This window comes from Haliotis rubra, unplaced genomic scaffold (genome assembly GCF_003918875.1).
Source record: "Haliotis rubra isolate DU_JTF1 unplaced genomic scaffold, ASM391887v1 Scf732, whole genome shotgun sequence".
Taxonomy (NCBI): domain Eukaryota; kingdom Metazoa; phylum Mollusca; class Gastropoda; order Lepetellida; family Haliotidae; genus Haliotis; species Haliotis rubra.
In genome coordinates, this window is record NW_025767449.1 from 19730 (window position 1) to 32833 (window position 13104).

The window sequence follows — 13104 nt, forward strand, 5'->3', positions numbered from 1 at the left end:
CGTGTTACCTCCCCTCGCCAAGATCGAGGCATTGTTTGGCGCCATATTCGGGATCGTATGTTGCCGGCTGCCAGAACCGCCAACGCTGTCCAAGGCCGACGTGGTTTGATCAGTACTTCCACCTTCCGACGCTGCCTCCGTGCGGCAGGATTACGGTGTCGACGACCTTATGTTGGACCCATCCTGACTTCGCCGTGAACGCCGACGATGGGCTGAACAGCATCGTTTGTGGTTGTTACGACGTTGGCATGGTGTTGTGTTCTCCGACGAGTCACGTTTTCACTTACGAAATGCTGACGGGCGTCTACGGATATGGCGTCGACGGGGAGAACGTTACCATCAGGACTGTGTAGTGCAAACAGATCGGTGGGGTGGAGACAGGATTATGACAGACAGACAGACAGACAGACAGATATATAGTTTATTAACGATTACATGAAATATAATACACAATATGCATAGTAAAATATCGTTCACCAGCCAATAAGGCTTATGAGACACCATACACAATTTAATAACTATGTACATTTCGTTTTAGAGTAAAATATAAGAGGTAGATTTAAATGAATAACATTTTACAGGAATAGGAGTCGTCTTCTAAACATGTTATTCACAGTGGTTGATAAAATTAGCGGTGTGGGGGAGGGATCAGTTATCATCACAAAACCGCTCTGGTAGTTTGTCGTGGCAGAGTGAATGCCCATACTACCGTGACACCATTCTTCAGAACAACGTCATTCCCTTCTTTAACCAACATCAAGATCTGCACACATTCCAGCAGGACAATGCTCGAGCGCACACTGCACGGGTTGCAAACACAGTTTCTGGCAAACAACAACATTCCTCTGCTTCCATGGCCAGCATTGTCACCAGATTTGTCACCAACACCTCTCACGTCGCCCACAGATCAACAACCTTGGGGAACTTGAGAATGCCTTGCAACAAGAGTGGAAATGCATTGCCTCAAAACATTATTCAGAGATTTATCAGTTCAATGAGGAGACGTTGCACAGCTTGTGTTGCTGCTAACGGTGGTCATACACGTTACTGACTTTCCAATTTGACTCCATCATTCTTTCATGGTCAGCTGAATTATAAACTTCACTGTTTTGTTGGATTGGTTCTTGTTTCTTTTTCTTTACCAATCATTGGACTACGAAAGTATGTAATATTTACACCGATTGCTCATTTATGCTCTTGGAAATCCAAACTAATACAGGTGGTGCGTTTTCAATGATGTTCAGTAAGTAATTATTTAATGTAAAGTAAAGACTTGGGGTTAGTGAGTAAGTGAGTGAATTTATTATAACGCCACCTTTAGCAATATCAGGGCGGGGACACAAGAAAAGGCTTCACACAATGTACTCATGTGGGGTATCGAACCCGGGCCTTTGACGTGAAGAGCAAAGACTTTAACCACGAGGCTACTCCACCACCCCCTCAAGACATATGTTCTAGTACGACGGTAATCTTCACTATCTTATTCGGTGTCCAAAATATACTTATTTTAAGCTCGAACGACAGTTTTGATCTGCACGCCCTCCCTTTATAGTAATTATAATTTGAAAATAATAGAATTTTTCGGCTGAAATAACGCGTTTATTAATTGAGATCATTTATAGCATGATAAAACAGTATCTACACTTATATCTGTTCCAGTAGTGTGGGGACAATATATAGGTGGTCAGTCAGCATATAATGTACATGACTTATATAAGATGAGTCCAGATATTTTAAAACTGCTTTATCTGCACAAGCTCTTCTGCTGTTTAACGCTCGTCATTCAGCGACATTGGTTGAACGGCGAAATATCTTGTGCAGACTTTTTGAAATATCTGGAAGAGACAAGAAGAAAAGAAATACCTGACTCATCTTTTAAATGTCATATATGTGTGTGTGTGTGTGTGTGTGTCTCTATGTATATATATATATATATGCGCGCGTGCGTGTGAGTATGTATTAGAAATGGCACTCAAGTAGCTTATCAACCGGTCATTTTCGCTCAAAGTTGATATTGTTTAAACCAAATGGTTTGATGGTTTGTTTACTTGGTCATCCGTCATTCAATGACAAGAACACCATTCCACCATAATCTATGAATACCAATAAGTTTCCTATACAGTATACTAATACGAACCCATATAGCTGTATAATTCTTACCTTGTTGTTCACTAGCTGGATACCTTCCGAACACTGTCTTCAAGCATGTGGTGAGATCCCACAAGAGCAACCCGTATATCTTCTGAACATGATGGTTACTCACCTATGGGCGACACAGCTATCAACAAGTATGGTCAAGCCGATAAGCCTTTTGCAGATAACTATTTGTAAACGACAATAGCCGTCCACAAACATTAGGTTTTTGACAGTGATGAAACAATTCAAGTCACTTACTCTCACATTTTATTGATAGATAGATAGATAGATCTTTATTCATTAATACTACTAGTGTTGTTTATTATTAGGGTCGCTTATAATCCCACATAAACCAACAGATCCTTACATAAAAAATAATAATACAAAAACACAACACAAAATCAAACAACTTCTGGCAAATTTCTAAGTTCAAAAAGGCATTGTGTCGGAAAGCGCACGCTAAATATCCAAATCATTATCATCATCACATCAATCATCATCATCATTAAAATCATCATCATCATTATCATTAAAATCATCCTAGGGCTTAGCGTACCTAGGTCACTAGGATGTCAAGGATTAAAATTATAAGTACCAAGCACGGCCTAGACAGTATCTTCCTCTGCACCGTGTTTCATTATAGCATTTCCTTGATTGTCCGTCTTCCTGTGTGTCTGTTTTAAATACCTATTTATGATGTGTTATTGTCAATATTCCTGGAGAGAGGTTTCATAAGTTGTTAGAACTTGCCACCGGCCTTTTTCAGTTTGTGAATAGAATAGGTTTAAAGGCACTATATCACACGACACATCTCTAAAAATAAATGATGCATTTATCTCAATAATACTAACCATCAGCCCTCAGGGAAGCTACCATATAATTTATTCCCCAAAATTTTTGTAGAGATTATTAGAGAACAATATTAATTATATTGAAAATTTCGAAATAATAAATGCAACGTTGCATTAAATCGACTCGCGCGCCCTCTACCGGCCGAAAATTATTTCATGCGAACCCCATAGAGTTATATCCTTTTTGAGCGCTCCTAACGAATATCCTACGTACAACTTGTGATTGAAACCACTTTGGCAAACACCGCGTGCGACAGTTTTCGATGTAGGGAGCAATCGTTTACATTCCATATATGGCAAGTGTTCTCTTTGGAAGCTGTTCGCCTGGAAGTTTCATTTATTGTTTTTCAGGCAAGTCGTAGGGGATAGTACGTCTTTTCGTGCATCAACAGGAGGCTAAAGTGAGTGCACATGCTCCAATATATATAATATAGGCCAAAATATTGTCGAAAATGTGTGCCATTGTGCCTTTTAAACAAAATGTCCCCGTTGTAGTAGCATGTCTGTCTAGTTACACAACACATTATGTGCAGCGGACTGCGAGGCATGCTCGGGAATAGTCTTGAGCACACAGTGTCATTTTGAAAGTAGTCAAATGTTAAATATGTCATTTTAGGGGTTACGCTTTATCGTTAAAGTATAGATTCTTGTACTTTTGTTAGGTTGAGTCCAATCCCGGATTCGAACCCACACTCTCAGAGTAAGGCACCTAATCGCCAGCACACAAAGTCGGTTATCTGACCCGCTGAGGGTGATTTTTGAAGGGGCAGGGAAATAAATATGGTTACATGATTAAATGAGAAAGAGTTCTTTACGTTCTCCAATATTTTTGTAACATTACCGTGCCTTGAGTATTACAATAATAATACACGGTATTATCATATCATCATACTACATTTTCATAATATTAGGTGTTATATTATATTATATATAATATTATATTATGATAATTGTATAATATTATCATTTTGGGGATGGAGGAACGGAAGGAACTCTTACCATTAAATGTTATTGGAAGAATATCATTTTACGCAACAAGCACATACAAGCACACAAGCACACACACACATACATACAAACATTCATGAAGATAAGTTTGTGTCTTATCCTTCCTGGCTGGAGAACACAAATCTTATATATATATATATATATATCCCTTTAATAGCGGCCGCCATCGTCACACAACAACTGCCCTCCCTTTAGTAGCTCTAGAGCACGACCCGTGATGATCAGGGTTATAAATTAATCTTCAGTAAAAACGACTAACGTTATCGGGTTGTCAGACTCGCTGACTTGGTTGACACATGTCATCGTGTCGAATTGCTTAGATTGTTGCTCATGATGTTGACCACTGGGTTGTCTGGTCCAGACTCGATCATTTACAGATCGCCGCCATATGGCTCGAATGTTGTTGTGGGGCGTAGAACTGAACTCACTCACTCACTCTAGAGCACGTTTTTATCATACACTCACTGTAGTACCGTGCCAAATGTGCTTGGCGTGACTCTTACAAAACACAGTAGTTAAGTACTGTTTCAAGTTCTAAATAGCTTCGTCTCCTTTCAGATGGTAGAGATGGCCTTGGTCTTCATCCCTCCTTGCACGGGGCTAACCTTTGATGTTGTCATCCATAGATGGCCTTGGTCTTCATCCCTCCTTGCACAGGGCTAACCTTTGATGTTGTCATCCATATACTAATCACTGCTAATGTGCATCTGATGGACATTATTAACTGGGAGTGTGTTCCAGCTGTACACTGCACGTCAAAACAAGCACTCTGCCATGTATTTGGAAGAGTGAGTCAATGAGCTTTAGTTTTACGCCGCTTTTAGCAATATTCCAGCCATATCACGGCTGGGGACACCAACAATGGGCTTCACACATAGTACCCGGATGGGGAAATGAACCCGGGTCTTCGACGTGACGAGCAAACGCTTTAACCACTAGGTTACCCCACCATACAGTACACGTCCAAACTAGCGCTCTGCCATGTATTTGGAAGAGTGAGTCAATGAGCTTTAGTTTTACGCCGCTTTTAGCAATATTCCAATATCTACCAATTTTGGTTTAAAAATATGGAACTTTTGATTAGTTAAGCTCCGGAAACAAAATGATTACGGACGGAAAGATGGACGAGGCGTCGACTATATTCCCCGGGGGGCTAAAAAGTCTTGGATATGTTTAACAATCAAAATCTAAGTGATTATTCCCCAACTTCATGGCTCAAGGGCAAGCGAGGGAGGATACTTCAGGTTGTCTTTTTGCAAAAGAGCATTCATTTTTCCGGTTTATTGTTTAATGGTCAATATCGTGACCAAGTGTCTGACTCTTCACTCTCTCATATTAGTGCCAACAGGGTTAGACACACATCATAAAGGGCCGACATCAATCTGCGATGATAAAAACCAGCTTGGATTGCAGACAGGTTACCTTTAGCTTCCCCATCAAAGGATCGTCCTCCTTCACCTTACCATCAATTGGAGCAACTTTGTAAGTCATCAAGAACCAAAGCTACCAGAATGCAGGGTCTCCCCAGCTTGCTCAGCTTGATACTATCATCAGACGAGTCTTCCTGGGCCTCACATGTCCAGAACCATCAACAAGGCAATGATATCACACTTTTAAGATCCACAGTCCGACAAAGAACGTATGCTTTTGTCCTTAAGGAACAGATATACCATTCCGGGAACACGACGCCACCGCTCCACTCTATCTTCCGCAGATAGATTACGCAGAAACACTACAACCCAAACTCACAGAAGCGATAGAAACACTTCTATCCAAAGAAGCAATAACAGTAATACCTCAAGAGGTACTCGATCCGTGGTTCTGCTCCCCAATTTTCTTGGTTCCCAAGAACAATTTAATCAGAAAGTCCAGACTAATATGAAGACGTTCAACAACGATTATTTATTGAAGGCAGAGAAGTTCAGAATTCTCCAGATGATAAAACAGAACTATTTTCTGGCAAGCATAGATTTAAGGGATGCATATTTGCATATGCCAATCCACCCATGGTCCAGAAAGTATCTACGATTCCTGTTCAGCCATAAAAAATACCAGTGGAGAGTTCTACAGTTTGGCAGTTTCATGGCCCGTGGTTATTCACACAGGTAACCAAGTCCATCGTGAGCTTCCTGCACAACAGGGTAAATTCGATGCACCTTCTACCTAGACAAAGGCATTAAAAATAAATAAAGCATTAAAAATAAATAAGCCGTTATATTCAAACGTCAGTTGAATTTCACCCTACGATTGCTGCCCAACGTCAGCCCAATCACTCACGAAAAGGGGCTACTACGACCCATCCAGAGGTTCCTAACCTCACTCCTGGACCATCAGGACTTCAGACCACAACTACCACATCACCTACTACAGTATCTCCAGTGGTGGGCTATGAAATTGAAGGTCTGCGCAGGGACCTTCTAAGCGAGTCAAGTTTCAACCTGCATCTCTATGTTGATGCGTCTCTACAGGGTTGGGGAGCACACCATGACATGTGGTCTCCAGAAGAGAAGCTACTTCACATCAATCAATGAGGTTAGGCAGTTATCCGAGCCATTAACCACTGGGCCCCTTGACTGTCCAATCAGTCATTGATGACAAGGACAGCCGACTCATCCAGCTAGCAGGCAATCCGGTTCTAAAACTTCCAGATTGGTCAAACCTTCTCACTTATCCTCACATGAAGGAGAAGCATCAAAACCAGGGTGTCTTCGATCTGCACGCATGGAGCATACCAAGAAGAACTTGACCAGGCGATGCTATTCCAGCAGAGCAGCAGTCTCCCTGTCTCTACGCAGATCTACCAGAAACCTGTATGATGATAAGTTGAAGTCTTGACCAATTTGCCAGAAGTAAGGGGATTCCAGCAAATATACAACCTCATAACCTCAAAAATTCCGAAGACTGGGTTCAATTTTAGCACCCATCAGCTCTGTCATCACCATGGTGAAGGCTCCAAACTCACTCAGAATGTATGAGATCCATTCTATAGACCTTAGCCCTCACCAGAATTGATAAAGGTCCTAATGCATTATACCAAAATGTTTATTTAAAACTTTACACTCATGGGAAAAAGACACAATCCAGATGAATTTGACTTTGATCTTCGCGTTTGGTTCTGCTATGACGTGGTAAGGTATCGAACGACCAGCCTTCAACTGTCCGGGGCAGACCCACTGGACTACGGAGGCGTCTTGTCTTCCAATATCTACGCTACGTGTCATTTATCACAATGTTAAAAACCGTTAGCAAATGTTATGCTAGGTCACGGTGACCTAATCGAAAAGGACCGCGTGAACATCAACGAATCATGGGTATTCCTACCACGTGACAATCACGCATCGTAGCACGTTAGATATTCAACAACTGAAAACAACAGATAAAACATCTATAGCACTTTACAGAACAAAAACAATTATATAGTTCAATGATACCAAAATGTGATCTATCTTTTGTAAAAAAGTTTGAATGATTTCAAACAAATATGTTCGACAAGTATTCATTTTTACGTGAGCGTACCTTTGACTGTGACAAATTATGTACATTCGTGAATCAAAGATTAAATACAGGGATTCTTAAATATTGCCCCTGTTGTCTAGTATAATTCCTGTTACAAGTGTTGATCTATGAATTTGAGTTTCAATATAATTCGTTAATTAATAATTGACCTCAGATGGTTATGTTAATGATAACACACTTTCATTCTGCTTGTACCGGTGTAGTGGGATAGCCTAGTGGGTAAGGTGTTCTCTTGTCACGCCGAAGACCTGGGTTCGATTCCCCACATGGGAGGACAGCTGTCATCTAAGGTATGGCTGCCCACATGGAAAGTTCATGGTTGCTCCAAATGACAAAGCCACAACCTAACTCAATAATACAAAAAATTATACCTCATAAAGGTCACATGTAACATCAACTAGAAGCGACAAAACCCTTTGTATGATTGTATAATTCTGAATATATTAAGAGTAGTTTTTTGTTCGTTTGTCTTCTTGTCAAACGGGGGCGGTGGGGTAGCCTAATGGTTAAAGCGTTGGCTCGTCACGCCGAAGGCCCGGGTTCGATTCCCCACATGGGCACAATGTGTTAAGCCCATTTCTGGTGTCCCCCGCCGTGATATTGCTGGAATATTGCTAAAAGCGGCGTAAAACTAAACTCAGTCAGTCTTGTCAAACGCCGCCACCAGGGTCTTTAAACAATCGCGTCTGGGTCAGACAATCCGGTGATTGACCCCATGAGATGCGGTGACAGAGGAAGTGTCTATAAGAGAGTATCCTGCTCCACCTGTCGCGCCTGCCATAAACATACACAAATACTCGTCATTAAAATACACCTGCTCTGCTTGGTCATTGCAAATCTGTCCATTACCTTTCAGTAATGGAGACTTTCCCTGGGAAAAGTCTCAATTACTAACATTGAAGTGTACTCATTACTAAAAGAGAACAAACATAACTTTACACTTGAGTCCTGCCCCACAACGGAGCACATGTGACACATGTGGTCTCACCTTAAGCAAGTGAGTTTGTTCAAAATTGTCTCTGTTCACCCAGCAGGAAAATGGGTACCCGGTGGAAAAAGGTCATATGACTATAACCTTCTAGCGCCTAACAGGCAGCTTGGGTTATCCGGGGTAATAATGGCCTTGATTGTTAGCGCTATGAGCATACCTAGTGTGGAGTTTGGCGCTATATAAATGGACACACTATTATTATTATTATTTTGATTTTTTCCCAGAAATTAGAGTTAGTTGACATTCACACTAACAGTAACAGAAATGGTGTTTTTACTGTCGTCAGACTTATCTATGTTAGTACTAGAACAGGCGGCAGAACTGGCTGACACAGGAACTGAAGCTTGACCTTGCAGAAGAGAACTCAACTTCCGAGCCGAGTTGGTACGCTTATAGCTCCTCACTGCGCTTGACCGGTTCCCAGTTACCTCGCATATCAATTGCTCGTCAACACCAGCCTCATACAAACGAGTGGCGGCTGTGGCGCGTAGTGAGTGGTTGGTCCTGTGTCCGGTCAATCCAGCTCTTTGGCAAATGTCAGACACCGTAGCAGCTAGACTGTGGCGGCCAACTGCTTGACTGCTGTACCCTACGTCGCCCACTGGATTTCGTAATGGTCGCAAGTAGAAGGGGTCACTGTCTCTTTTGGGGGATGGTCTATGGGTTAAATATTTTTCAAAGAGTTCAACCAAACACCTTTCTGGCTTGTCAACGTTCTCATAGGCCCTCACAGATTTTGCTTTACACTTCCGATGCTTAAGGTCCCCCTGATTGGACTTAGGTAAGACGTCCTCAGTACAGATCAGAACACGTCCGTGTTGATCAGACCATGACGAAAACTGAGAAGTCCTTCCGACGCGCAAATTTCGGTGTTCCTGGCCATCTCTGAGGTGTTCCTGGCCACCCCTGAGGGCGAAATTAATCCCAACCAAGTAGAAAATAGTGTCCAATAATTGCTTAGGGTTATCACTCCCAAGAACACCTTTTGCCCATAGAACTTCCTCTTCCTCTTCCTCTTCCTTATTTGCAACAAGGCGACATCAGTTAGGAACCTGTAGGCTTTGCCAATGCTGTCCATGTGTAACTGGAGATAGATCACAAGTCCATATAACGTGTCGGACGGGAAATCAGTGCCGTCCGTCTTCTTCACCTCACAGACAAATCTGGAAATATACAGTATAGTTCAAAGAATTAAGAACGAGGAAGAATTTGGAATGTATTTTAGTCAAAATAAGGACATCATGTGGGTTTTAAATTTTGAAATGTCCTCCATATGTCTACCATAGCCTTGGGGGAGTAGCCTTGTGGTTGAAGCGTTCGCTCGCCACGCTGAAGACCCTGATTGATTCCCCACATTGGTGTTCCCCACGTGATATTGACGGAATATTACGCTAAAAGCGTAAAATCATACTCTCTCACTCACTCACTCACACACTGCCATGAAACATCAGTACTATTGACGCTTGGTTTGATCCCAAAACAGGAGGACATGTCAATTCATCTGTTGTACTGAATTCCAAAGCTCCATCAAACTTCGCTAAATACATACTGAGTTCAGGAAATGTACCACAGCATCCTTGTATCAAAGATAAATTAACATTCTCTATGTTCGTAGAAAGTATTCGAGGCAAGTGGAATACCCCGTATTGTCTTAAGACCGCCTCCATGGTGTAGTGGTTAGAGCTTCCGCCCGGAGAGTGGAAGGTCGCGGGTTCGATCCCCGACCACGTCATACCAAAAGACGTTAAAGTATGGTACTTGTTGGTCCCTGCCTGGAGCTCGGCATTAATGGGTACAACGAGGTCTGGTCGGCTCGGAGTCAGTATAATGTGTCTGAGTGGGGTATTCATGCTTCACTGTGGCATGGTATCTCAGTGGGCTAGCACTATAAAACCAGCTTAAGTCTGGGCTAGTACAAGCAGCCGCACATACATACACACGCATGCACGTCGTCATATGAGCGAAATGTTCTCAAGCACCACGTAAAACCCAATTTCACCCCACCTCACCTCACCGTATAGGCTACAAAACTCAATAAATTTGCTTAAATGTTTACAAAAATGAACAAGTTCAATTTGATCAAACTGTCGATTTGCAGTATGCACATTATCTCCCCACATATTGAACCAAAGAGAAAACTTCGAATTCACTGCGTCATTCAAGGGAAATTGTTGCTAAACGTGCTGACCTCACTATAGCCTTGGCTGCCGCCTTGCCTTACTTTAGCCAACATTAAAATCAAGCAGTCATTAACGGAGCTTTGCTTGTTGAAAACAACGGCTATCCGGATACAAACGAATGAACATTTATTTCTATCATGCGAAAAGTTGTGGTTTGGGTGAAAAAATATATAAAACAGTTCCTCATACAAGTGAATGAACCAACATCATGCGTGATCAAATTAAACTAAACCAGTCATTGTTAACATGTCAAGTGGATATCAAGTTTAATAAATATCCTCAGGAATATCTTGATGAACACAAAACATTTCTGTAAGTATCTGTTGTGAACACGTTTGCGAACACAGACGTGACCATTACTGTGAACATCGCAATGAACATCAATGTAAACATCGCAATGAACAGCAACGTAAACATCGCAATGAACAGCAATGTAAACATCGCAATGAACATCATTGAACACTGACGTGACCATCACTGTAAACATCGAAATGAACATCACTGTAAACATCGCAATAAACATCACTGTAAACACTGACGTGAACATCAAGTAAACATCGCAATGAACATCAATGTAAACATCACAATGAACATCACTGTAAACATCGCAATAAACATCACTGTAAACACTGACGTGAACATCATTGTAAACATCGCAATGAACATCAATGTAAACATCGCAATAAACGTCACTGTAAACAGTGACGTGAACATCAATGTAAACATCGCAATGAACATCAATGTAAACACCCATCACTGTAAACCCTGAGGTGACCATCAATTTAAACATCGCAATGAACATCAATGTAAACGTGGCAATGAACATCAATGTAAACACCCATCACTGTAAACCCTGAGGTGACATCAATTTAAAAATCGCAATGAACATCAATGTAAACACCCATCAATGTAAACATAGCAATGAACATCAATGTAAACACCCATCAATATTAACATTGTAATGAACATCACTGTAAACATCGCAATAAACATCACTGTAAACACTGACGTGAACATCAAGTAAACATCGCAATGAACATCAATGTAAACATCGCAATGAACATCACTGTAAACATCGCAATAAACATCATTGGAACACTGACGTGAACATCATTGTAAACATCGCAATGAACATCAATGTAAACATCGCAATAAACATCACTGTAAACAGTGACGTGAACATCAGTGTAAACATCGCAATGAACATCAATGTAAACACCCATCACTGTAAACCCTGAGGTGACCATCAATTTAAACATCGCAATGAACATCAATGTAAACATCGCAATGAACATCAATGTAAACACCCATCACTGTAAACGCTGAGGTGACCATCAATTTAAACATCGCAATGAACATCAATGTAAACACCCATCAATGTAAACATCGCAATGAACATCAATGTAAACACCCATCGATATTAACATTGCAATGAACATCAATGTAAACATCGCAATGAACATCAATGTAAACACTGACGTGAACATCAATGTAAACATCGCAATGAACATCAATATCAACATCGCAATGAACATCAATGTAAACATCGCAATGAACATCAATGTAAACAGCCATCAATGTAAACATCGCAATGAACATCAATGCAAACACCACTATGAACACTGTGGGAAAATACTACCGTGAACACAGCTATGGGCACTATGGTGAACATCCCTTTATGAACATCGTGATGAACAATGCCGTGAAAATCCTGGTGGTCACAGCTATGAACACCGCTATGAACATCATGATGAACACTGTCGTGAACACGTCCACTTCAGATCCAAGCGGCAAGAAATATATATCCCAGCACGGAAACTCCAAGAACAACAAGCACACTGAGATTCACAGAAACCCCAGCTCCCAAAGCACCGGGACTCTTCCAGGGTTTGAACTCATGAATAGTTGTCAGATTCGTCGGGTTCTTCATCCACTGAACCAACTGATGCATCGTGACAATGTACACGTCGTTAAGATCCAGAAGGGACAAAATAAACCTATCCAAAGCCGAGTAATGATAGTCCGTGTTCAGCCACCCTGGCTTCATGTTCACAATAAAGGGAATCTTTTTACTCCTATAGAAGTTGTAAAAGTTCCTCCACAGAAGCTGAAAAGCATCCGATTCCGTTTCTGGCTTAACGATGCACCCACCCACTGTCATGCAAGGGTATTTCAGCTTGTGGTCCAGTAGCGCTATAACGGGGATCTCCCATAACGTGTAGTTGCTGCTAGGGCAGGGCTTTGTCTCACATGACAACGGCCATCCATGTTGTAGAGTTCCAGGCCAAGTGATATCGTCCTCAACATTATCAACATTGTCATCATCGCCACCATCAAAATCACCCATCTTCGTATCGCATCATCATCACGACTGCCACCATCATCACCATCATCATTCATCGTGTTTACGTCACTCCTATAT

At 41.5% G+C, this 13104-nt stretch overlaps 1 protein-coding gene across 1 annotated transcript; it reads right to left on the reverse strand.

Moving 5' to 3' along the window:
• Positions 1–12020: 12020 nt before the first annotated feature.
• LOC124259689 (chitin deacetylase 8-like) lies at positions 12021–13104 on the reverse strand. The gene has a single exon (XM_046693880.1). The coding sequence runs from the start codon at positions 13027–13029 to the stop codon at positions 12460–12462; it is 570 nt and encodes a 189-aa protein (XP_046549836.1). The 5' UTR covers positions 13030–13104; the 3' UTR covers positions 12021–12459.